This window comes from Limtongia smithiae, assembly GCF_038497785.1.
Source record: "Limtongia smithiae strain NRRL Y-17922 unplaced genomic scaffold V1518scaffold_6, whole genome shotgun sequence".
Lineage (NCBI taxonomy): Eukaryota > Fungi > Ascomycota > Lipomycetes > Lipomycetales > Lipomycetaceae > Limtongia > Limtongia smithiae.
Genome location: NW_027117627.1, coordinates 815,166 through 836,840, shown reverse-complemented (window position 1 = coordinate 836,840; position 21,675 = coordinate 815,166). Strand labels below are relative to the sequence as shown.

Sequence of the window (21,675 nt, the reverse complement as noted above, 5' to 3'; positions counted from 1 at the left end):
GTGTATATCACGACTGTGCGTCTGTAATATGCTGAAGTACTGACATGTTCGCAGCACTGCTAAAGATGCGACTACTATTTCCCGGCCAGCAGTTGTACGTTCTCGTTTCCAACTCCGCGCAGTTCGCTGTCTCTTCGTGCAGCGGTGTCTAATTGACCTGAACTACAGAGACGATCAGTGGCGCCAACCCAGTTCTCGCCCATGGATAACCTCTTCGGGTCCGCCTCTACCTCGTCGAATTATCTCAAGAAGCAAAACGGCGGCCGGAAGATCGAGGTTGGCAAGAACAACATATGGGACTCCGAAAGCGTCAAGCGCAGACGCCACGACGAAATGCAGCGGAAGCCACGTGCGTCGAGCGACAGCGACAGAAACAAGCTATTCCAGCTCCCGTCGCCGAAAGCTCGAAAAGCAATTGAAGTTGAGGACGATGAAAGTGAAAGGGAAAACGAAGGCCCGACAAAGCGATTCAAAGTGGATGATTTCCCGGCTCCGGCCCGTGCTTCAAATCGCCTGCAGCTCCATATCACTTCTGTGAGCCGGACGCGCAGCACTACTGCTCGCCAGAAAGTCGTCCAGTTTGGTATCGTGAACTTTCAATTTGGGACGTCGCCAATTGATTTAAAACTAGAAATGCGACTCACCGTTGTACCAAAACGCGTGGAATCGACACTGGAAATTTTACAACATGGCAATCTACTAGGCGACCTAGCTTTTGCGGTTCACACAATGATGGCAATGGAGGTAAATCGCTATGTTTGGTCAGGACTGTTTCGACCGCATTTCTCATTGAATCACAGTATTGCTTGGAGACGCTGGATTACGTGATTAAGCTCAAGAGCAGAAAATGTACATGCTATATACTAACATTTATTAAGACTGTTACTAACTTTATTGCAGCTAGTTCGTATTGTGGCACATCTGCGACGCACTTTTCATTCAGACTCGATGTGCCTGCTGGTAAAATGCCGATTATTCAAAACTATGCTATTGAAATACTCAACGCCCTCGCTGAGGCTGTTCCTAATCCCTCGGATAAGTCCATGTAAGATATCTGTATTTGCTACATGTTTTAATGGTGCTAATGATTGTTAGTGAAGAAATGGGCAAGCTGCTCAGCAAACTCAACACCAACGTGTATAAGCGGAAAAGTGAGCCTGTAGACGATACGGTGCTATCGCCGTATTTTGCACGATTGAGTCGGAAGCAGGGCGAGGCGCATGAGATCGCGGATGACGTACTCAAGTCGGATGATTTGGAGGTGTTTGCTCCAAATGAATGGCAGCCGGGAACGGCGATGCGAACGAGGAGTAGCAGGAAAGCTAGCAGCTTCAACTATACTGAGCCGTCAGATGATGATAACGCCGGGTATACAAACTCATGTCGGATTGCTTACAAGTTGCTGACCATGTTACAGACGGCCACAGACCGGAAGTATGCGGCCAAAGCTCCGTCTCGGCGAGTATGTTACTCAAGTTCTTCTGATACTGGTGGTACATTATTAAACCTTCTGCAGTCCATTAAAGTATCGAATTGGAAACAAGACTCTTGTCGTAACACAAGATGACTTTAGTCGGTTAGATGATGGCGAATTTCTCAACGACACGATTATTGACTTTTATCTCAAATATATTCTTGACAAGCTCAGAAAGTCAAAGCCGGAAATTATCGGAAACACATACGTGTTCAACACGTTCTTCTACAAGAAGCTTACGCAGCGAGTGAAGGGAACCAGAGCTTCGTACGAGAACGTACGAAAATGGACTTCGAAAGTGGATTTGTTTAGTATGAAATATGTCATCATACCAATTCACGAGAAGTAAGTTTTGATGCTGGTTCTTCTCAACAACAACAACAGCAGCAGCAGCTGACAAGCAATAAGAGCTCATTGGTACGTCGCAATTATTTGCAATCTCGATCAACTCGTCAAGCAGGCGGAAGAGAAGGAGAAGACAAGGAATGATGGTAAATGTGTTTTTTGTCGCGCCGTTGCTCTACATTAAGATGCTAATATTGTTGAGATGTAGAAGAAATCCGCAACTTTGACTCCGATAACGAAGCCGAGATTGAATTTGGTAGCTCGTCGTCTCAAGGCATTGAAAAATTCATTAGCGGGGGCAAGAGGCAAAATGCGCCTGATAGTGCCAGCGAGTATGTCGTCAGTGACTTACAGTGGTATGCTAGTGCTGACAAATATAGTCCTACAATATTCGTGCTTGACTCTTTACGGCTCAAACACGCCAACATATTCCGGCCACTGCGAGAATACCTTGTCGCTGAAGCACAAGAGAAGCGCGGCATCACTTTGGAGAAGCTCGATATCAAATCCAAGTACGCCTATGCGCCATCACAGCCGAACTACTGCGACTGTGGAGTGTACGTTGCACACTACGTGGAGGTATTCCTATCCAAGCCAGATGCGTTCCTTCCATTACTCGTTGATTCCGCGCACAAAAAGGACAATGTTGAGCGTCAGCTTGATAAGCTATACGACGTGGAGAAGCTTGGCGCGAAGCGCGAGTACATGCAGAAGCTGATTCTTGACCTGAAGGAGACCATGGTTGATGAGCTGGAGACGAAAACGGCTGTCGCGAAGGATGATAATGACGGTGACGTGCTGACTCCGCTTTCAGATGTGGTGACGCTCGGGCCGGAGGACATTGCGAGGAATGCTGCACGTGCCGTTCAAGATCCCCCTGTTGATGCGCCAATTGAGAAGGAGCCGCTGAATGATCAGCCTGTTGATGAAAAGTTGGTGAGTGAGCTGCCAGTTTGCGACGATACTGCGACCGACCATTCGGCGAATGACGAGACTGTGAGTGAGCAGCTGGTGAGCGAGTCAGCAGTTGATGAAAAGCTAGAGATCAAACCAGTTACCGGGTCAGTGACTAAGAGTCAAGATCATGGCAATAATAATGAGCCGTTGAGTGAACCCCCAGCCAGCACGAAGTCGAGGAGCGAGGCCCTGGAGGAAGATCTCGGACTACTCTACGTCACAAGTGATCGGTCAATGAGGGACTCACCCCCGAGCCCAGACAAGATGGAGTTCCGTGATGTTGTGAGCGACCAACACTTGGACTCAACAGAGAGCATACAAAAGCGTATTATGCCGGCAGAGATCGAAGAGTCGGAGAGCGAACTGTCGGATCTCGTAACATCTGAGATCGACTATCACATCGAGAAGGCTGGGGTGGAAGATGCTACGGAGGATGAGGACGAAAGTGCACGGCTGGTGGACATCTAGGCGACGAGTCCATCACTGAGCGAAGTTGCTGCTGCGCTCTGTATATAACAGTGTTTGTATGATACTTTGCAGGTTTGCTTGACATTGGTTGTTTGTGTTCTGGAGGATGACTTTAGCATAAAGGGCGCTTATAAAATGTTATGAAGCATATAGTGAGAAAGGTGAAGTGAGTACTAGGCGATGATGAAGTTGAGCGGCGTGAGTTGCGTTGTACGCCGCATGCGCTGCGGCGATGGCGTCATTTGAAGCTGCGTTGCGTGCGCGCGTGAGCACACCAAACCCGACATCCTCTTGCTCTTCGCTGTCCTTGTGCTCCAGTGCGATTCTCACGCGTTTTGCGCTTCTCTTTCTCTGTTGCATCTGGATACCCCGCGCAATTGCGCACACGCTCGCTGTCACAGCCGCGAGAACCGCTGTGTGCCAGGCACCGCTGCCGCGCGAGACCGCGGCATCCCTAAATAGCCGACCGGCTAACTACACCGTTGCTGCTCCGTTTTGACCCGTTGTTTTATTAACCAATCTACCTTAGAAATGCCAGTCGTAAAAGTGCCGGAGCGTTGAGGCAGAAATGCAAGTGCTTATCAATGATGCCTGTACCGAGTGTCTATGGAGTCGTGCATACCCAAAGAAAAATAATACCGAAAGTGCGACCGGAATGAGAAAAGACGAGAACGTTTACATGACTTGCTTGCTATACGGATTGTTGGCCCGGATGCGTGCACCGTACGTATAGAAGACGAAGGGGATCGGCACCATGAGGATGGCGACACATGCGAAGATCGTGGCGCCCCACGGCACGCCGATTCGGGTGAACATTACGCGGCCGAAAATTGGGAACGCGGCCGCGCAGCAAGAACGCAAGAACGTCGTAGCGGCAATGGCGGACGCGGAATATCGAGAGAAGGAGTCGACAAGGTAGTTGATGCAGCCTTGGAAGATGGTGAGAAAGCCCGTGGCGAGGAGGGTGAGGCCGATAACCGGTGCGATCCAGTGATACTCCCTCGGCGAAGTCCAGCCGAAGATGAAGAGACCGATTGGCATGAGGAATGAACCAATTTTCATGGCAAATAGTCTCTCCTCGGGTATGGGCTCTCCACCGGTCTTTTTCAATACCTTGGAATACCTCAACGAGCCAAAGATGTTGAGGGAGCCGCCGAGAATGATACCGACGCACATCCCCAGTGAGGGCAGCGTGGCCTCGACTTTTTCCCATTCGCGCACATTGCGGAAGGTTACCGGCACCGCGACGACACCGACGTATAGGATGCCAAAGACAAATGAGCCATACACTGACATGCAGGTCACGATGGGGGTCGCCAGCATTGCGAACGGGCGCATGAAGTGCTTTGTGACCATCTCAGACATTGTGAACTGCAGCTCGTCCAGCGGCGCGTGGTACGCCCATTCACCGGTCTCTATGCGGAGTTTCTTGGCTTTATCTGCAAGGAGCACGGGATGGTACGTTTCTGGAATCGTGAGCATAGCGATGACGGACATAACGAGCGCGTGGATGCCGATGAAGTACTGACTCCATCGCCAACCATCTTTGCCTACTGTCGAGAATGCGGCTCCGATGATGGAGCCGAGTGGTGGACCTCCAGTAACGACGAAGGAGTAGCACACGAGAGCGATGGCACGGGTTTGCGGGAACCAGATGTCGCCGAGCACGCCGCCGGTGTTTGCGATAGGCGCGCCGCCGAACATGCCCTGGAAGAAGCGCATGATGAGGATTGTTTGGAAGTTGTTTGCTGCACCACAGCCGATTGCGAAGAGACCGGATATGCAGAAGGGCACGAGCACGCCCATCTTGCGGCCGTAGACCTCCGAGATTGGCGCGAAGATCATGGGCCCGAAGCCCACGCTGTATGAGGTCAGTTGAGTACTACTAACATCGACTGTAGACGTGCGCATACCCGAGCAGAAAGGTAGAGACGCCGAGGGTCGCGACGAGCTGGCCGACGTGAAACTGCTCCGCTATGTCTGTGGTGACCTGCCCAAAGATGGATGATGAAATCTGCGGGCCGAATGTGCAGAGCGCATACACGAAGGTTGTGTAGGCGCGCTTTCTGAACGGCCAATTCAGCGGACACTCGGGGTCATTGCTACCCTTGTACTCGACCAGGAACGCCTTGTCCTTGTCGTCTATGATGATACCGTCGTGCAGCAAGACGTTGTCAAGGTCGACAGTCTCTTTATCGGACGAGGCACGTGACGGTTGTGCCGAGGTGGCAGAGGTGTCATCGTTGTGGTCGAGAACAGTGATGGCGAGGCGTGGCAGCTGTGTGCGCACTGCTTCTTTCTCATCTACGCTGGCCATGGCTGCTGTGCATGCTTCGCGGTGTTGGCGAAGGAGGGGGATGTGCGGACGGGGAAGGGCGGCTCTAGGCGTCAGAGAACCAGGGCAATTTTAGAGTTGCGGAAGCACGAGTGGCGCGGCTGTTCGCGGCCTAGCGCGGCCCGGAAAAACCGCTCGAGGCGGAGGGCGGTCGGGAGAACTTCTGAGGACAACTACGCCGTCTGCAAGTGGGCTGGCTGCAGTGCTCTGTGAGGCGCCAGGATTTATCCACGCGACGTTGGAGAGCCGATGGAGGCTGTGATGGTGCAGTGAGGTGGCTAGGCCGCTTCGAGATAGGCGGTGCGGTACGCTGCCATCACAGACGCCGTCAGGATCCTTCACAGACAGTTTAGTTAAACCAGTTTGAATATATTACGCATGATGCTGAATGCAGTAGAAAGCGACAGGAGTATTTGTACAAGGGCTGTGTGACGTTTGCTCTAGGGTTCATGAGGCGCTCCTAGACGAGGCGCGCGGAGCCGGTCCGCGAGTCGTCACCCCAGCCCACGACGCGTGCAACCTCCGCGATGCCCTCGCGGCACTTGCCAATGAGCACCTTCGCCATGCCCTGTCCGCGTCGAAGCGTCGCCGCGCCAGCCTTAGCCGCGGATCCTTCTGAGCCACCGAAACCGCCCAAACTGCCCAGACCACCACCACTGCTGCTGCTCGTGAGGGCGCCGGCACTGCCACCAAGACTGCCGCTGCCTAGACCGCCTGAAGATGCACTGAGATCGGTTGTAGATGGCAGCACGTTATCGGCGGCGGAGAGGGAGACGAACAGCGAGAAGGGCACGAGCCAGACGCAGATGCCGAAGAAGGAGGATATCTCGGAGAAAGTGGGGAGCACTGACGGCGGCTCGTAGAGCGGTGACGAGCGCAGAGTAGGTGGAGGAACGGAGGGGCGGGAGAAGTGTTGGAACCAAAAGTAGTGGTTGAGGAGAACGATTACTGCATACAGGTTAGCATTGATTCATGCATAGTGAGATCAGCGCTAGCACCGTGACCGCCACTACCACGCCATAGACATACCGCAGCTGGCAATGAATGTGCCAGAGGAGAGTTGGATGAAAGGAAATTGTTTGAGGTTCTGGTAGTAGACGACTTGGGTTGCGATGCTGAAGACTGTGAGCCAGAAGGGGAAGTGGTCGAAGAGGAGTAGCAGGACATGGACGCCAATGATGCCGTAGATCAACTTCTCAAGCAGTCGTTGCGTAAACCGTGAGTGCTCCTCCACGAGCTCAGAGAGATAGTACAGGCCCGCGGCTAGACGACGCGTGGATGTTAGTTGGCGGTAACGAGAAACGAGGAGGTGGCGGCAGAACTCAGTACGCACCAATTGCGAGTGTCAGGAAGACAAACCCAATAATGATGCCACAGTACGAGAGTAGCGCAAGGATCATCGTCGCGGGCACGTCGCGTCGACGGCTTTGCGGGGGGGATTGTGAGCGGTTCGAAGTCGTGTAGCTGCGGTCGTCGCAGACGTCCTGTTCTAGCAGTATGAGTGAGCTATTGGTCACGGATCACAGTAAGCAACGGTGTTTGTACTCACCATCGCTCACATCATCACTGCTTTGCAAACCGCTGAGACTAGGGGAAACCAATCACGACAGCAGCAACCGCAATGAGGATATCATTTGAGGGAAAGAGCTTTCGCGGCAATGCTCTTGTACGGGTGAGCATATGATACTGCTTACTACAGTAAATGCGGTGGTTGACTTTTGCAGCTCGCTCTGGAGTACAAGTTCTACGGCCTCGGTAAGGTCAACGCGGAGCGCATATGCGCCCGTCTCGGCTTTTACCCGTACATGCGCATGCATCAGCTCACCGAGCCTGACTTCATGGCACTCTCCAAGGAGCTTTCTGGCTTCGTCACCGGTGCCGACAAGCGCCAGCTCGTGCTGGACAACATCATGGCAAAGCGTGCTATTGGAACCTATGTCGGTCGTCGTTACGCTCTCGGATACCCCGTGTATGGCCAGCGCACCAAGAATAACGGTGCTACTGCGCGCAGACTCAATCGCATTCAGTGGCGCAAGTACACGACCGAGGCGGGCGCCGCCGAGGTTGCGCTTGTACGGACACAAAATGTGTCCACGTCAAACATGACGCCACTGATTGCCTCATTCTTCTCTGCAACGTCTGCGTCTCTTCTGCATAGATTTAGATCGTGGCTGTGAGACCGCTGGCGAATTTGTACATAATATACTATCATACAGATGCAGCCGCCTCCTAGCATAAGCCCTCTAGCTGCAGCAATCGACTACGCAAGGAAACGATCAAACCCAAAAGCAATAGAAAGAAGCCAAAATGCGCCTGACCATGTATTATCAATAATCAAAGGAAACCCAAAAGTTTTAGACTAGCACCACCCGTTATGACTAGGGCGTGCCGGTGTATATTCCAAGCACGCAGTTCTTCTCTCGGCGCAGCAGTACTCGACTAAAAGTCATGCAATGGTTAGCGCGTACACTCGACAGAGTTAAGTAGACAATGGAGCATACCTTCCACGATACTGGACCACACCATTTCCGGTAGCCTTATCCACAGCGGTCTTGGACGCCAGATACAGCCCTGCTGCGTCCTCTCTCCTGGCTTCCCCGCGGACTGCCACGTATTAGTATTGATTGCCGTCAGGGAATGCATGTCTAGAGCAATGACTCAAGAACTCACAATCCAGACAGAGGCCTGATTTGTCGTCGATTAGAATGAAGCCGCTCGCGGTCCCCTTCAGCGCGCTGGATCTGCGATGAGACTATTAGTTAATACGCAGAATAGCACAATCATCATGTTTGTGTACATTTCATCGAGCCAGGGATTGGCGGAGTTCATGGCGGTGCCGTGGTGTGGTGGAGTGGCCTGAGGCTGATGAAGTTGGCGACTGGCGCGCCGACATCCCCGGGAACTATTCTTCCTGCGTCTTGTACAGTGTGGGGACTTTACACCTCGCCAGAACCTGTCCACAGCGCGCTGAACTTAGGCTACGATCGCTGACGATGGCTTCAGCATAGCATGCTAATGTTATTAGCGACTGAGTGAAAACGCGAGCTTTTAGGAATACATGTAGGCGGTTGGGGTTCAGATTGAAGAATGCAATCGTCCTTGCAAAAACTTCGCCGACACCACAAACACTTTGCCAACGTCCTTATTAATTGACGCAAGTAAATAGTCTGCAAGCGTTGTCTGCATTAATGTGCTCGCTGCAAGTTCAGTGGTGCACCAGCCGGCCGTTCACCGTCACTACTCATCCAATTCCGCCTAACCCATCGCCAACCCACCATCCTCAACATGGCGAAAGGCGACTCTCGCAAGGCCGCAAGCCGCGGCATCATCTCCTCTGGCGCTGCAGGCACCAGTGCAAAGTCCAAGAGTACGCAGAAGTCCGCCGACGTAGCCGGTCCGACCAACGGACTGCCTCTCCAGAAGACACCACCGTCCGCAAAGGCCATCGTCGCCGCGTCCGCATCGTGGACGGGTAAACTCCCCGCGACACTGCTTTACGAGCACTGCCAGAAGCAAGGATGGGAGAAGGTCAACTACGACATGGTACTTTGCGCATGTGCACCGTTGTCTGCCAATTCGCGCACTCACGCTCACGCAGTACCAATCTCACGGCGGATTCACAGCGACCGCGATCCTAGGCCACCGCAACCCTAAGACTCACCAGATCGAGATCGTCAAGTTCCGGCCGCCAGACAACATCCTAGGCCCGCAACCGACTGCGCTCGAGGCGCGCCACTTCGCGGCGACCTACGCGTTGCACCGGATAGCATCCCACAAGAACATGCAGATGATCCTTCCCGGGGAGCACAAGACGCTCTGGCGCAAGCTCGAGGACGTTCGGCGCGTAGATGTGAAGGAAGGCAAGGCAGCGGAGTACTCTGCAGATCCATTTGTTGTCAAGCGCGATCGTGACGAGTTGAAAGCGCTGGCGGCTGCGAAGGCGCAGGACAAGAAGGACCAGCTGGCGAAGCAAGATACGGGTATGGTTGTGCCGAGCCAAAAATTGGTGTCCAAGAAGGGCTGGGAACGAATGCCTGTTATCGACATGTCGCGTGAAGTACGCACGATCGTGGAGACTTGCATCAGAAAGTACCACGTCTGGGACAGCCCACTGTCAGCTACACAGGGCTCTGAATTATCCGCCGACGACGTCAACGAGCTTCTTCAACTCGGGTTCCGAGACTCACATGTTACCGAGGCAAAGGAGTACACCGTGACCAAGCAAGCTGCGCTGGAGTGGCTACTCATCCATGTTCCCGAGGACGACCTGCCGTCGCGGTTCTTGCCAGCGAACTACACCCCTGGAGTGACCCTTGTCACTGGATCTATACAGATTGAATACGCTGTTCGACGCATTGCGCAAGCGGGATTTCCGGTTGAGCTTGCGCGCGAGTCCGTGGCCGAGTGTGGCGGTGACGAATGCCTTGCGATGGAGAAACTTATGTTTTCGCTACAGTACCCAGAATCGTCGTTTGAGCGTATAAATGATTGTTCAGCCGACGCCGTCTGGGCAGAAGAGATGGAGACGTTAGCTGCAATTTACGGCGATAGATTCTCGAGTCCGCTGCCGTACCTCTGCGAGATCAAACTCGACTTGCTCCCCTATGGACTCTACAACAAGGACAACCTATCACTGCGGTTTCACAAGTCATCTGGGTACCCCATCTTCAGGATCCCGTCACTATCACTCTTCGCCAGCGAGAAAAATCGAGCATTGAACCTGCCGGCTTACATTCGCCTGTCCGTCGTGCTTCGCGCGGCCAACCATGCGAACGACGCGTTCCTCGGCGAAGCTATGTGCTTCTCCATCGTTGAGTGGATGCAGGAGAATCTCCAGGTCATCGTTGACAACCCCGTCAAACTGAAATCTCTCTCTGGTGCGATCTACGGCGTGTCATACTCTGGCGACGGCGATCCGGTGAGCAGCATTTTCGCGAGCATGAATCTTGGTAACAGCAGAATCATGCATCGTGCGGTCAACCGGATCGGTCGGACGCCGTCGACGGCGCAGCAGTTACGCACAGAGCTTGATATTAAGCTTGCAGATCCTACGATGGAAGCGATGTATAAGTCCCGAAAGTCACTACCGGCGTGGGATAAGCGTGCAGAGATTGTGACGACGGTGAAGAACAACAGGGTCACTATCATCACTGGTGAGACAGGGTCCGGCAAGTCAACGCAATCTGTGCAGTTTATCCTGGACGACATGATCACTACCGGTAAGGGAAACTACGCAAATATTCTGTGCACGCAGCCACGTCGTATCTCGGCTATGGGACTCGCGGCGCGAGTCGCGGACGAGCGTGGGTTCAACGTCGGGCAGCAAGTCGGCTACTCTATCCGAGGCGAGTCAAAAATATCTCCCACCACGCAGCTGCGATTCATGACGACCGGTGTGATCTTGCGCATGCTCCAAATGGACCCAGACAACGCGCTACGCAACGTAAGCCACGTGGTCGTCGACGAAGTGCACGAGCGCTCGCTCGATGGTGATTTCTTGCTGATCATTTTGCGACGGATGATTGCACGAAACAAGAATATCAAGATTGTGCTCATGAGTGCGACGGTTGATGCCAAAGTGTTCTCGGACTACTTTGGCGGTGCAGGACATGTTAACATCGAGGGCCGCACGTTTCCTGTAGATGATTTTTATGTTGATGACATCTTGCGGGCGACAGGATACAGACCACGACAGACCACCAATAGTCGGGGTGATAGATCGAAACGGCCGAGTCGCGGACCACGTCACGGTGACGAAGAGGAGCAGAAGGAAGAGGAAGAAGAAAAGGAGGATTTTGATGACACCATGATCGGAAAGTACATATCTGCGCTTGGCGATGGCATTAATTACGATTTTATCTCTGCGATTGTGGGGCATATCGACCGAACGCTTGGGGATAAGGAGGGCGCAATTCTGATATTTCTTCCCGGAACGGCCGAGATCTCACGGTGCATGTCAGCGATCTCTGCAAGCTCTTACAAGTTCTTCTGCCTTCCTCTGCACGCCTCGCTGATCCCATCCGATCAACGCAAAGTGTTCCAGACGCCGCCACGCGGTTGTCGGAAAATTGTGGCTGCTACCAACGTCGCCGAGACTTCAATCACGATTCCTGACGTCGTCGCGGTTATTGACACCGGTCGCGTGAAAGAGACAGTGTTTGACCCCGTGGCAAACATGACGAAGCTCGTGGAAACATGGGCATCTCAGGCCGCTGCAAAACAGCGCCGTGGTCGTGCTGGCCGAGTCTCTAAAGGGATGTGCTACAAGTTATACACTCGCGCGGCGGAAATTGCGAAGATGCCGAGTCGGCAGATGCCAGAGATGGGGCGCACGCCCCTGGAGCAGCTGTATCTAAGCGTGAAGGCGATGAAGGTCGGCGACGCGGGTAAGTTCTTGGGTGAGGCACTTGATCCGCCGGATGTCGTGGCTATCGACACCGCGCGAGCGGTGCTGGTCCAGGTTGGCGCATTAGACGAGATAACAGCTGAACTCACCCCGCTGGGCCGTCATCTCGCAACGATCCCAGCAGACTTGCGATGCTCCAAGTTGCTGGTCTATGGCGCGATTTTCGGATGTCTCGACATCGCTGTCGTGATGGCGGCAGTGCTTACTGTGCGCTCGCCGTTCATGTCGTCTCAGGACACGCGCGATGCATGCAAAGCTGCGCGCTGTGAGTTTGCCGGCGGCCATGGCGACGTGATTGCGGATGCGCGCGCGTTCATGGAGTGGGAATCCCGCATACGTGGCGGCGGTGGATATCGCGACGCACGGGCTTGGTGCGAAACTAATTACCTGTCGTTCAAGACGATGGAAGACATTGCGTCTGCGCGGGATCAGTACCTGAACGCACTGTTGGAGATTGGATTTATTTCTTCGACGGCACGCCGCAGTGCCGCCAAGGAGAATAGCTCTACGAATGTGCAATATGGCCTTGTGCGGGCTTTACTTGCTGCGGCGATGACACCGTCGGTCGCGCGGATTCAACTTCCGGAAAAGAAATACGTTGCGGTGAGCTCAGGCGCGGTAGAGCTTGATCCGGAAGCAAAAACCATCAAGCTCTTCACGCGCGAGGACGGGCGTGTGTTTGTGCACCCGAGTTCGGTGCTGTTCTCGGCGCAAAGCTTCGTAGGCGGCGCAGAGTTTATGGCGTTTTTCCACAAGATGGCGACGTCGAAGATCTTCGTGCGGGAAAACACGCCGGTGGGCGCGTATGGCATGCTCATGTTTGGTGGCGCGCTCGCGATGGACTTGCTCGGGCGCGGCGTGACAGTGGGCAACTGGGCGCGGCTGCGATGTTGGGCACGGATCGGCGTGCTGGTTGGGAGGTTGCGCGTGCTTCTGGATCAGGTGCTCGCGATGAAGGTCGAGGCGCCGGAGATCGATGTAAGTAAGCATGAGATAGTGGAAGTTGTCAAGCGATTGATTGACTGCGAGGGTTTGTAGATTTTTGTACATATGGGGTCATGGGTTATAGACATAGAACGGTTTACCATATTAACGCCTCATTATTAGTTCTGATTTGGATGCTTACTGGTGAAAGCAGAAATCAGCGGAGAGGCATTGAGGGAGCTGGTCTGCCGATGTATCTTGCTCCGTCCGTGATGCTGATTGTGCTCCTGGAAGGGGCTCTGCATGGTGGGCCTGGACATCGAGGCAGACGTCGAGGCAGACGCGATACGCTGCGAGGGCGCCAAGCACAGCATTTCAGTCGAAGCTTCACCAGTTTTCTGGAAGAGTCAGTTACAGCCAGGTAGGAACGAAAAATAGAATCCGGTGAACTCACGCTCGCAGCGGCGACGACAGACTCATTTCGCCTAACGACCACCATCGCACCGTCGACAGTCGCGGTCGGCGGAACCCGGCGCGGCGGTCGCAGCCAGCCCAACCTGCGCAAGCCGAGGCCGTGCGCGCTGATTCCACGAGGCGCTTCAGGAATCGACTCCAGCTGTGCCGGCACGACGGGCGACGCACCGAGCGAGCCCGCGCTGGCGAAGGTGATTTCGGACGCTGATGAGGACGACGAAGACAAAGTGCGCGCGAGAAGCGGGCGCGAGAGTAGCGGCGACGGTGTGCGTGCGCGCGGGATGTGCGTAATTGTGCCTGCGCCAGTGATGCCTATGCCGACAACTGTGGACGGTGTCAGGAAAGACGACGCGGTGGGCGCATTGTTGGTGTCGGCGCCGAACGAGGGTGGCGGCGGCAAGGTCGTGGCAAGCGGGAAAGAGTGCAGTGATCCGGCTTCGGCAGGTCCCGATCGCTCGGCCATTGACATTGGCGCCGTACTCGTTGCTGTCGCCGTCGTCGTCGCTGTTCCTACCGCCGGCGCTGGCACCGTCGCGCTGCTGCTCTCTGCACCAGCCACAACTCCTCCCGCCGTCGTCGTCGTCGACGTTACCGACGGCGGCGATGAAACCAACGGAAATGGTGCTGCGTATTTGGGCGGGTACTTGCGTCGTAGCCGCGTCATCTGTATATGCAATCCTGTTACCTGACGGCAACGACTGTGCGAACCAATCGTGAAGTCTGGCGTCTGGGAGATGTGGTCCTCGTGATGACGTCGTTGACTTATGCGTGCGGCGAGGTCATCGCGTGAAGATCATCATCCCATTGCGCGTACACAACGACCCAAGTACGACGTCTCGTCGTTGACCCACGAGTATGTCATCATCCCCGCCGCCGCTTGTGCGCGCTGAGAAACGCAATGCGTGTGAGTTTTGATCGTGTTTGATGTGTCTGCAGCCGTACCCAAACAGTGGATTAACGGCCGGTGCCTGGTGCCCTGGATAGTCACGGTTCTCATGGAGAGCGCGAAGAGATTGGCTCTCAAAGACGCGCATTCCAGTGCCTCTGCTGCGGACGTCGCTGTCCCGACCACTGTCGTCGCTGCTTCAGCCACCACGCCCGTTGGTGAACATCCGGTGTTTCCAGTACCACCCACCTCGCGCAACGGCCTGAACGTGTACATCCAACGTCCAGCCGATTTTGTCGCCTCAGGCGAGGTTCTCGCGTACGACGATACGTGGTCGCTTATTGTGGACAAGTTCCCCAAGTCCTCCGTGCACTTGCTCCTTCTTCCGCGCGACAGAGTCCGCACGCAGCTACACCCGTTCGAGGCGCTGTGTGCAGAGTACTCCACAGTGTCGACACCTGAAGCTACACGCGCGTTCTACAACGAAATGAAGGCCATATTGCCGACTGCAGTTGGCATCGCGGCTGTTAGACTCGAGCGAATACACGGACGCAAGTTCACAGCTGCGGATATCAAGACCGGGATCCATTCGACGCCGTCGATGGCGAACCTGCACATCCACGTCATCGCGCTTGACCATGTCTCCGACTCACTCGCTCGCAAATCGCACTACAACTCATTCACCACCTCTTTCTTCGTGCCTTTCGCCGACCTCGAGCATCTCTCTATAGACAAGGACATCCGCCTCCAGCGCGGTCCTTCATACTGTACCTCGCTGCTCCACAATGACCTCGTCTGCTGGCGGTGCGGCAAGAACTTCGCCAATCGGTTTGCAGACCTCAAGAGGCATCTCGAGATAGAGCTCCGCAATTGGCTTGCATCAAAACCGCCGATCACACCCCCTCTACCAGAGTCCTGATCATAGATCGCAACATGAAGGCACTTGCAATAACTAATACACTCATGCATAGTGCTTGTCCCCATACACGAAACAAATCAGCACATAACTAATAGATGTTATAGCTTCTCTGGAAATACTTACAATTAATGACAGATATTAATATGAATAGTCAGGGGTAATTACATACATACAAAATAAAATGTTACAAAAGATCCATCCATACACCTGTTACATGACTTTAAACAAAATACGCTCATTTCAACTCATCTCCCTGTAGGTAATATAAATGAAAACAAAAACGCAGACATTTTCTATTCACGAAAGAGAAAAACAGAGGGGACAGAATCGCAACAATCGTTCACGAGAAGCTGAAGCCCTGCTGTATTTCCTGTCCGCCGAAGCCGAACGTGTCGCCTGCAGCTTGCGGGACAAGACCAGTGTCATTGTACCCGGTCTCTTCATCCTGGAAGTACTTGTCGATAATGTTGTACGCCTTCAAGTAGATCTCCTCGTTCGCATTCGACTGAGTCTGGTGGATCTTCTCCATGCCGCCGGCCTCCTCAATGTACAGCGCATACGTGTTGACGTTATCGGTGTTCTCCTTGTCCTGTTCGCCAACCTTCAGGATGTTCTCTAGTCCGTCGAGTGCGACCTGAATGATCTTGTTGTCCATGCACGTCAGAAGGTCGCACAGCGGCTTGATACAGCCCTGCGCAACGAGGTATCGGATCTGGTCCGGCTTGGCGAGGCCACCGGAGGTCGCGTTAGAGATCGCCCAGCACGCCTCCTTCCGGGTCTTGAAGTCCGCGTTGGCAAGTAGGTTAATCAATGGCGGGATGAGATTGCTGTCGATCACCGCCTGGATTTGTGCAGAGTTGCCTGCAGTCACATTGGAGATGGTCCAGCACGCCTCCTTTCTGATGGTCTCCTTCGCCGACGTAAGTAGCGACAGCAGCGCAGACAGCGCGTTGCAGTTGATAATTACCTGCGTCTGCACGTCGTCGCCGGTGACGATGTTGCCCACTGATCGCAGCGCAGGGGTCTGTACTGAGGTGTTCGAGTGTAGCAGCAGCTCTACAAGCCGGCGGGGAATGCCAGCCTCGATCACGGCCTGAATCTTGTCGTTGGATCCGTCTGACAGGTACGAGATTGCCCAGCATGCGTCGATCAGCACCTCATCGTCCAAGGAGTAGATCAATCTCGCTAGCACCGGAAGTGCCGCTGAGACCACGCTCCAGTCGGGCTGGGGCACCTTGCCGCGGCAGAAGTTGGACAGGGTCCAGGTCGCGTTGCGGAGCATGCTCAGCTTTCGTGAGTCATTCAGCAGCGCGAGCATCGGCCGCAGGGCGCCTGCATCTAGCACGATGTCGCGGCAGGCTGGCGAGTCGCCAGCGATGTTACCGAGCGCCCAGACAGCCTGCTCTCGCACATCGGCCTCAGACGAGCCGAGCAGCTCGACGAAAATAGGAATGGCGCCAGCGTCAATGACGACGTGGGTCTGCTCGGACGAGCCGGAGGCGATGTTTGTGAGTGCCCACGCGGCTTCGAACTGCAGCATTGAGTGCGGCGATCGGAGGAACTCGACAAAACGGCTCACGACACCGCACTCAATCACCTTCTCGATGGGCGGATTGCGCTCCTTGGAGAGAAGTTTTCGGAACTTAATCGTAGCGGGAATCTGCAAGTCGATCGAGTCTGAGAGCACACCTTGGATCATTTCGGGCAGTTCGTCGTTCAGCTAGAAAATAGTGAGCCACCACACTACGCACTAGGCGACACAGAGCAAAGTCTGCTGCTGCTGCCGCCGAAGCCACGCACTATGCACTTACTTGCGACTCGATTCCGGTGTCATCCTCACTGTCGCTCGTGATCGGGCCAGCAGTGAGCTGGGGGAGCGTGAGGTTGCGGCGCTTGGCGAGCGACTCCTCACGCTTCGCCTTTCTGATCTCGACCTGGGCCTCCTCGCGCCGGCGACGTAACTCGTCTGCACGGAAGTGGCCCTTATTCTTGAAGTTAGTCCGGCGGTGCTCAGGCACAAACCGGGTCGTCGTGTCCGCGTCCATTGTTCGCGCGTAGGGGCAGTAGAGGAGATGTCTTGAAGGAGGAGGACGGAAGAAGAACAGTCCAGGGTGGAGAAGGACGGTCTCTGGACTTCCACAACTTTTTGCGTGTCCTGGCGTTGTTTTGATTTGCTTGCGCACTTGTGCGCGATCTACGCCAGCGCTGCGGCATCTGCGGAGTAACCGTCGCGCGCTTGCGCACTACGCAGTCTGCGCACGTAGCTTCCAGCTCGTGCACGCGTAGTCCTCCTCCCGAGCGGCGCGTTCTCACGTGCTGCGTTGCCCCGGCCGTCTCCGCGTAACCATGGCCGGCAGGGGTTGCTTTTGCTCACTGTTTGCCGCCGCGGCTTCAGGTCCCTCTTCAAAGAGTGAAGTGCATTAATTTACCTATATTTGCGTTCAGGCGAGACTAGATCTCTAGGAAGGCAGACAGACTCTCAGGGAGCACGTCCATGGGCTTTGCAAGGCCGTATGATGCTCGTCTGCAGTCAGAGGTATACTACACAAGATGTGGGACGAGCAAGCAGATGGCGAGACTGTTTAAGCGGGAGCTATGGATGCAGCCAGGGACCACAATCAGATGAGAGCGACATGTATAATCTCAGAGAAGATGTCACATCCAGAGAAACCCGGTCCCTATCGTACAATGCCCGTCAAATAGGGAGCATCAAAATAGAAAGCGGTCCAAGCTATATTTTACGACAGGCAATATGCAGAAGAGACGGTGGCACGGCTATAAATTCGACTCCAAATCTGTGCTGTCAGCAGTGGCTCGATTAACAAGCCAATAAAGTGAGCAACGACGTCGCGCGGATCCAGCAAGCAAGTAGAAGTGAGAATCGGCCCTCTCTGGCCATAGGCTCGTGGCGATCGATGTACTTGTCCTGCCGCCATACTGCAGACTAAGCTGGGAAGATGAAACAGAACGGCATATCAGTATGGCCCGACGGCGGTGTTGACAAGCTGGATCAGCACGAGTGGCCATCCACTAGGATGGAGATCGGGTTGAAGTATGATACGCTTCGCTGCGAGGCCCTATGAATCCAAGTAGCCGAGGCCAGGCGGGGGACTAGGAAGCGTTTGGCGGCGTGCTGTGATGAACCCTGGACGCGTCAAGAAGAGGTGCCCGAGCGCGATGCGAGGCTGTGCGGCGGCTGTGCAGTGGCTATGTTCCAGCAAGATTCTCGGTTCCCTGAACAAATCTGATTGCTTCGCCATCCTTGTCACGTGATGGCTGCGCCACACGGCTGTGCACGAGTGGCCGCCGAGCCTGCGCCCAGCCTACGCCCAGTGTGCGCCCAGTGGCCTGTTTGGGCGATCATCGCCGCGCTGAGCACTGCCGTCGCGTTCCCGTGGACGCGTCCATGGCCTCTGACTCGTCCGCGAGCAGACTGCGATGCGTACACAGTTGCCACCGGATCTGCGGGGCGTCATTCGTTTCAGCTGTGCTCAGCCTCCCAGGTCGCGTGCGGGCGCGCGAGACGGGTGCCGTTTCACATTGCGTGTGCAGAGGCGATCACCCGCCACGGGCACTTGTTCCTGAGGATGCGATGGCGAATTACATACATTCGCTGCGAATATATGGCGCGGAGGGTGAGATTGGACTCCAGAGAATCGAAGTGGTGGACGAGGACCGCTGTGTGGGCGCGTGCCTGCACATGCCAGTCTGCCAAACTGGAAACACATCGCCAGATCGCGCTTCGTGCCGAGCAATGCAGATTCCATCTCTGGCCCGCGGTCCCCGGCTATGACACGCGACGACGAAGGGCGTTTGCGGGAATTGCGATCTGGAAACGGCGACGAATGTAATATAGCGGCATGGAAGTCGTTTAGCGAACTTAGCGGGAGGACTCGGACCGCGGAATGAAGCTTCTCCGCAGGGGGCGATTTTGGCACATTCCGCGGAGAGGACGCGATGTGAGCCACGCGTGCGCGACGCGTCGCGTGCGGAGCAGACGTGTGAAGGCGACGCGTCGAGACGCGTGCAAACGCGTTGGGGACACGGGCACCGCGCCAGCCCTAACCTGATCTGGATCGGAATTAACAAGTCACCCGCGTGCTGGTAATGCCCTTCGACAGCACCCACATGGAAAATTATTTTATCATGCATGCACCCAGCGTGTCTTCCCTGCCCCGTTCCCTGCCTCGTTCAGTGACGACTAAAGTCGGCGTCGAGATTCCGCCCGTCTGCCTCTACCGGCGGCGCACACAGCCGCTCCATGCGAGGGGAGCGTGGGCGAAAACTACAACAGGAGCTTCAAAATGATCCGCCTCCTCGCGGAAAACCACCACACACGAGTGCAGAAGCTGTGCTAGTCTGGTCAGGTCAGAAAGCGGGGTGGCGAAGACTTGTGGATGTCTTGGCATGCATGCTGCTCATATAGCTTATATCGGTCGCCGCACCACCACGACCCCTTGCCGCCGCCGTAGCTCGCGGCTGACTGGGAGGGACAACACTGGTCCGCTAATAGGCGGTCGTCGCTGTGAAGGCGACCGCGCCTGCGAAAGCGCGATAGCATTGCTGCTCCTAGCGAGCCGGGGAGGCCGGACGGAGAACGCGACTGATATGGCGATAAGAGAAGCTGCGGCGCGCACGACGCAAGGGCTTGCGGCGGGGCCGGGTGACGGGGCGGCGACAGAGGCGCGGCGTGTTATATGGCCAGTGTTTATTTTCCGCGTCCCACAACCAGCGTGCAGCATCGTGGACTGCGGCACCTCGGTGCTAGTCTCTGCTAGGCCAGCGCCTTCGGGGGGTCTGACCGAGCTAGCTAGAGCGATAGCAGCGCAGTACGCACACGACTGCTTACCCGATCCACCGCGCACGCTGCTGATTTGCTGAGGACGGCAGCAGTGAAAGCTGCCCTCTCGGGGCAGTCTCCTCCTCTTAGCCGCTTGGCCTCCGACACAGACGGTGCACATTCAAAACCTTTATTTCGCTTGGGCATCGCCGCTTCGCGGACAATCAGCGATAGCAACGGACCCCTCGCTGCTGGAGTCTTCCAGACTTTGCTCAGTGTTAGTAATAGTCGCGCGATTCGCGCCCCCTTGTTCTTTGCCCGGCACGTCTCTGTTTCCCTGCTTCCTACTTCGACCCCGTCCGACATGCGGCTCTTTCTGTACTCGGTCAGCGTCGTGTCCCCCCTCCCCCGGCTTGGCTTTGCTCCGTCCTCCCCCACCCCCCCCCCAGCACTACCTAAAATAAATCCGCCGCTGGACTAGCCGAGTGGTCTGCGACTCCCGCAGCAAGTTGCGTCTTCCGCCCACGCCACTACACTGCCCCGCGGGACGGAGGGCACAGCCTTCGGACGTGTGGCGCACAAAATTACAGATAGCCACTGTCTCGTGCAGATCTTGCGCTAGCTTGGCTATTATTGCCCCTTCCGGCAAATTGGCTAGCGCCCGCCGCGGATGGCGCAACGCGCTAGGCCGTATCGGTGCAAGATCCGGGCACCTGCGTGTGCGGAGTGCGCGTTACCCGCACCTAAGGTGGCGCAGTGTACGCATTTGGCCTCGGCGAGGTGACGGCCGTTGCAGTGCTGCGCCACGGGTGACGGCATCCTTGCGGCGCGAGAGAAGGTTCTGGCGCCACCCGCAGTGCACTAGAGGCTAGGGCGCCGCGCAGGTTTCTAAAAATACTAGGGTACGTCATGCGCGCCTTGCCCGACGCGCGTTTAGTGTGTGTGCGACGGGAAACGGGTACGGTGGCGGAACCGTCCGCAGCCGTCCGTCGATTTTTTTTTCCTCGTCTTTCTTGCCCAAGGTTTCGCCGCCGCTGCGTATATATATCCCGCCCCCCACCGACGGCCGTCCTTTTCTTTCTCCTCATCGAATTTTTTCGTCACTCGTTGCCTCGCTTCTTGCCGTCAGCTCTCCGCAAACCTTCACACACTTCACAATGCAGTTCAAGTTCATCATTGCCGCTCTCGCGCTTGCCGCTGGTGTCTCTGCTGCCCACGGCAGTTCGTATGTTTTGACTTGAGTGACTTGTTTTCACCCTACTCTTAAGCTAACCCCTTTTTTCAGCAACGCCACTACCACGAGCTCCTCCAACTCTACCTCCAGCAACACCTCCGCCACTACCTCTGCTTCGCCTACTGCGTCTGAGGCCTCCGGTGCTTCCAGCAACGTCGTTGGTGCCGGCATTCTTGGCGCCGTTGTCGCTGGTGGTATTGCTCTCGTCCTGTAAGCGTGTCTCTGCGCACAGGATGAACGTGGTTTAGGGATGTGTCAGCGACTCGCTTTTGCGACGCGTGTTTGCGCGTGCTCGCGCTTCGAGTTGAATAAGGACGGCGTTATTTGCGGCACTGGGCCAAGATGCCCGCGTGCTTTTACGGACGGTCCCCACAGCCTGATACAGATGCGAAGACTTAATTAATATATTGTACACTAATGGTTAAATTTCTTTAAACAATTCTTTTTTATTTAAATTTAGTGTAGTAGTTGGT

The 21,675-nt window shown here is 55.3% G+C and overlaps 11 protein-coding genes across 11 annotated transcripts; 6 read left to right on the top strand and 5 right to left on the bottom strand.

The window, feature by feature from the left end:
• Positions 1 to 3: 3 nt before the first annotated feature.
• V1518DRAFT_287062 (uncharacterized protein) lies at positions 4 to 1,260 on the top strand. The gene is made up of 5 exons (XM_066901074.1): positions 4 to 94; positions 169 to 744; positions 801 to 849; positions 901 to 1,045; positions 1,101 to 1,260. The coding sequence occupies exons 2-5, from the start codon at positions 202 to 204 to the stop codon at positions 1,141 to 1,143; spliced, it is 780 nt and encodes a 259-aa protein (XP_066759639.1). The 5' UTR covers positions 4 to 94; positions 169 to 201; the 3' UTR covers positions 1,144 to 1,260.
• Positions 1,186 to 3,135, top strand: V1518DRAFT_287153 (uncharacterized protein). Its single transcript, XM_066901075.1, has 6 exons — positions 1,186 to 1,462; positions 1,517 to 1,819; positions 1,883 to 1,965; positions 2,031 to 2,151; positions 2,200 to 2,755; positions 2,862 to 3,135. The coding sequence occupies exons 1-6, from the start codon at positions 1,437 to 1,439 to the stop codon at positions 2,886 to 2,888; spliced, it is 1,116 nt and encodes a 371-aa protein (XP_066759638.1). The 5' UTR covers positions 1,186 to 1,436; the 3' UTR covers positions 2,889 to 3,135.
• Positions 3,136 to 3,749: 614 nt separating this feature from the next.
• V1518DRAFT_441617 (major facilitator superfamily domain-containing protein) lies at positions 3,750 to 5,972 on the bottom strand. The gene is made up of 3 exons (XM_066906428.1): positions 5,415 to 5,972; positions 5,158 to 5,372; positions 3,750 to 5,105 (listed from the first exon to the last, which is right to left on the bottom strand). The coding sequence occupies exons 1-3, from the start codon at positions 5,559 to 5,561 to the stop codon at positions 3,920 to 3,922; spliced, it is 1,548 nt and encodes a 515-aa protein (XP_066759637.1). The 5' UTR covers positions 5,562 to 5,972; the 3' UTR covers positions 3,750 to 3,919.
• Positions 5,927 to 7,038, bottom strand: V1518DRAFT_417477 (transmembrane adaptor Erv26). Its single transcript, XM_066904315.1, has 3 exons — positions 6,913 to 7,038; positions 6,609 to 6,842; positions 5,927 to 6,527 (listed from the first exon to the last, which is right to left on the bottom strand). Exons 1-3 carry the CDS (start codon positions 6,977 to 6,979, stop codon positions 6,040 to 6,042), a joined length of 789 nt encoding a protein of 262 aa, XP_066759636.1. The 5' UTR covers positions 6,980 to 7,038; the 3' UTR covers positions 5,927 to 6,039.
• A 100-nt stretch (positions 7,039 to 7,138) lies between these two features.
• On the top strand, positions 7,139 to 7,922 carry V1518DRAFT_417476 (mitochondrial 37S ribosomal protein uS13m). The gene is made up of 2 exons (XM_066904314.1): positions 7,139 to 7,251; positions 7,304 to 7,922. The coding sequence occupies exons 1-2, from the start codon at positions 7,201 to 7,203 to the stop codon at positions 7,754 to 7,756; spliced, it is 504 nt and encodes a 167-aa protein (XP_066759635.1). The 5' UTR covers positions 7,139 to 7,200; the 3' UTR covers positions 7,757 to 7,922.
• Positions 7,703 to 8,629, bottom strand: V1518DRAFT_417474 (uncharacterized protein). The gene is made up of 4 exons (XM_066904313.1): positions 8,377 to 8,629; positions 8,250 to 8,320; positions 8,081 to 8,183; positions 7,703 to 8,018 (listed from the first exon to the last, which is right to left on the bottom strand). Exons 1-4 carry the CDS (start codon positions 8,406 to 8,408, stop codon positions 7,958 to 7,960), a joined length of 267 nt encoding a protein of 88 aa, XP_066759634.1. The 5' UTR covers positions 8,409 to 8,629; the 3' UTR covers positions 7,703 to 7,957.
• Positions 8,436 to 13,411, top strand: V1518DRAFT_417468 (P-loop containing nucleoside triphosphate hydrolase protein). Its single transcript, XM_066904312.1, has 2 exons — positions 8,436 to 9,122; positions 9,178 to 13,411. Exons 1-2 carry the CDS (start codon positions 8,865 to 8,867, stop codon positions 13,021 to 13,023), a joined length of 4,104 nt encoding a protein of 1,367 aa, XP_066759633.1. The 5' UTR covers positions 8,436 to 8,864; the 3' UTR covers positions 13,024 to 13,411.
• Positions 12,884 to 14,374, bottom strand: V1518DRAFT_417467 (uncharacterized protein). Its single transcript, XM_066904311.1, has one exon. The coding sequence runs from the start codon at positions 14,045 to 14,047 to the stop codon at positions 13,127 to 13,129; it is 921 nt and encodes a 306-aa protein (XP_066759632.1). The 5' UTR covers positions 14,048 to 14,374; the 3' UTR covers positions 12,884 to 13,126.
• Positions 14,090 to 15,376, top strand: V1518DRAFT_417465 (uncharacterized protein). Its single transcript, XM_066904310.1, has 2 exons — positions 14,090 to 14,287; positions 14,368 to 15,376. Exons 1-2 carry the CDS (start codon positions 14,239 to 14,241, stop codon positions 15,186 to 15,188), a joined length of 870 nt encoding a protein of 289 aa, XP_066759631.1. The 5' UTR covers positions 14,090 to 14,238; the 3' UTR covers positions 15,189 to 15,376.
• V1518DRAFT_456098 (armadillo-type protein) lies at positions 15,230 to 17,298 on the bottom strand. The gene is made up of 2 exons (XM_066906558.1): positions 17,000 to 17,298; positions 15,230 to 16,908 (listed from the first exon to the last, which is right to left on the bottom strand). Exons 1-2 carry the CDS (start codon positions 17,231 to 17,233, stop codon positions 15,529 to 15,531), a joined length of 1,614 nt encoding a protein of 537 aa, XP_066759630.1. The 5' UTR covers positions 17,234 to 17,298; the 3' UTR covers positions 15,230 to 15,528.
• A 3,827-nt stretch (positions 17,299 to 21,125) lies between these two features.
• On the top strand, positions 21,126 to 21,416 carry V1518DRAFT_427674 (uncharacterized protein; the record flags this gene model as incomplete). Its single annotated transcript, XM_066906051.1, has 2 exons — positions 21,126 to 21,193; positions 21,254 to 21,416. The coding sequence occupies 2 exons, from the start codon at positions 21,126 to 21,128 to the stop codon at positions 21,414 to 21,416; spliced, it is 231 nt and encodes a 76-aa protein (XP_066759629.1).
• Between the last annotated feature and the right edge of the window lie 259 nt (positions 21,417 to 21,675).

Coding starts and splice junctions, on each gene's coding strand:
- V1518DRAFT_287062 (XM_066901074.1), top strand. CDS start 202: ATGGATAACCTCTTCGGGTCCGCCTCTACCTCGTCGAATTATCTCAAG. Junction 850..900: donor TAAGCTCAAGAGCAGAAAAT/GTACATGCTATA, acceptor ACTTTATTGCAG/CTAGTTCGTATTGTGGCACA. Junction 1,046..1,100: donor AATCCCTCGGATAAGTCCAT/GTAAGATATCTG, acceptor TTGTTAGTGAAG/AAATGGGCAAGCTGCTCAGC.
- V1518DRAFT_287153 (XM_066901075.1), top strand. CDS start 1,437: ATGCGGCCAAAGCTCCGTCTCGGCGA. Junction 1,966..2,030: donor GGAGAAGACAAGGAATGATG/GTAAATGTGTTT, acceptor GAGATGTAGAAG/AAATCCGCAACTTTGACTCC. Junction 2,756..2,861: donor AGCCTGTTGATGAAAAGTTG/GTGAGTGAGCTG, acceptor ATGAAAAGCTAG/AGATCAAACCAGTTACCGGG.
- V1518DRAFT_441617 (XM_066906428.1), bottom strand. CDS start 5,561: ATGGCCAGCGTAGATGAGAAAGAAGCAGTGCGCACACAGCTGCCACGC. Junction 5,373..5,414: donor AGACTGTCGACCTTGACAAC/GTCTTGCTGCAC, acceptor GACAAGGACAAG/GCGTTCCTGGTCGAGTACAA. Junction 5,106..5,157: donor GTCTCTACCTTTCTGCTCGG/GTATGCGCACGT, acceptor GACCTCATACAG/CGTGGGCTTCGGGCCCATGA.
- V1518DRAFT_417477 (XM_066904315.1), bottom strand. CDS start 6,979: ATGATCCTTGCGCTACTCTCGTACTGTGGCATCATTATTGGGTTTGTC. Junction 6,843..6,912: donor CTTCCTGACACTCGCAATTG/GTGCGTACTGAG, acceptor CGCGTCGTCTAG/CCGCGGGCCTGTACTATCTC. Junction 6,528..6,608: donor CACATTCATTGCCAGCTGCG/GTATGTCTATGG, acceptor ACCTGTATGCAG/TAATCGTTCTCCTCAACCAC.
- V1518DRAFT_417476 (XM_066904314.1), top strand. CDS start 7,201: ATGAGGATATCATTTGAGGGAAAGAGCTTTCGCGGCAATGCTCTTGTA. Junction 7,252..7,303: donor GCGGCAATGCTCTTGTACGG/GTGAGCATATGA, acceptor TGACTTTTGCAG/CTCGCTCTGGAGTACAAGTT.
- V1518DRAFT_417474 (XM_066904313.1), bottom strand. CDS start 8,408: ATGAACTCCGCCAATCCCTGGCTCGATGAAAT. Junction 8,321..8,376: donor AATCCCTGGCTCGATGAAAT/GTACACAAACAT, acceptor GTCTCATCGCAG/ATCCAGCGCGCTGAAGGGGA. Junction 8,184..8,249: donor ATCAGGCCTCTGTCTGGATT/GTGAGTTCTTGA, acceptor AATACGTGGCAG/TCCGCGGGGAAGCCAGGAGA.
- V1518DRAFT_417468 (XM_066904312.1), top strand. CDS start 8,865: ATGGCGAAAGGCGACTCTCGCAAGGCCGCAAGCCGCGGCATCATCTCC. Junction 9,123..9,177: donor AGAAGGTCAACTACGACATG/GTACTTTGCGCA, acceptor ACGCTCACGCAG/TACCAATCTCACGGCGGATT.
- V1518DRAFT_417467 (XM_066904311.1), bottom strand. CDS start 14,047: ATGACGCGGCTACGACGCAAGTACCCGCCCAAATACGCAGCACCATTT.
- V1518DRAFT_417465 (XM_066904310.1), top strand. CDS start 14,239: ATGTCATCATCCCCGCCGCCGCTTGTGCGCGCTGAGAAACGCAATGCG. Junction 14,288..14,367: donor CGCTGAGAAACGCAATGCGT/GTGAGTTTTGAT, acceptor TGCCCTGGATAG/TCACGGTTCTCATGGAGAGC.
- V1518DRAFT_456098 (XM_066906558.1), bottom strand. CDS start 17,233: ATGGACGCGGACACGACGACCCGGTTTGTGCCTGAGCACCGCCGGACT. Junction 16,909..16,999: donor ACACCGGAATCGAGTCGCAA/GTAAGTGCATAG, acceptor ACTATTTTCTAG/CTGAACGACGAACTGCCCGA.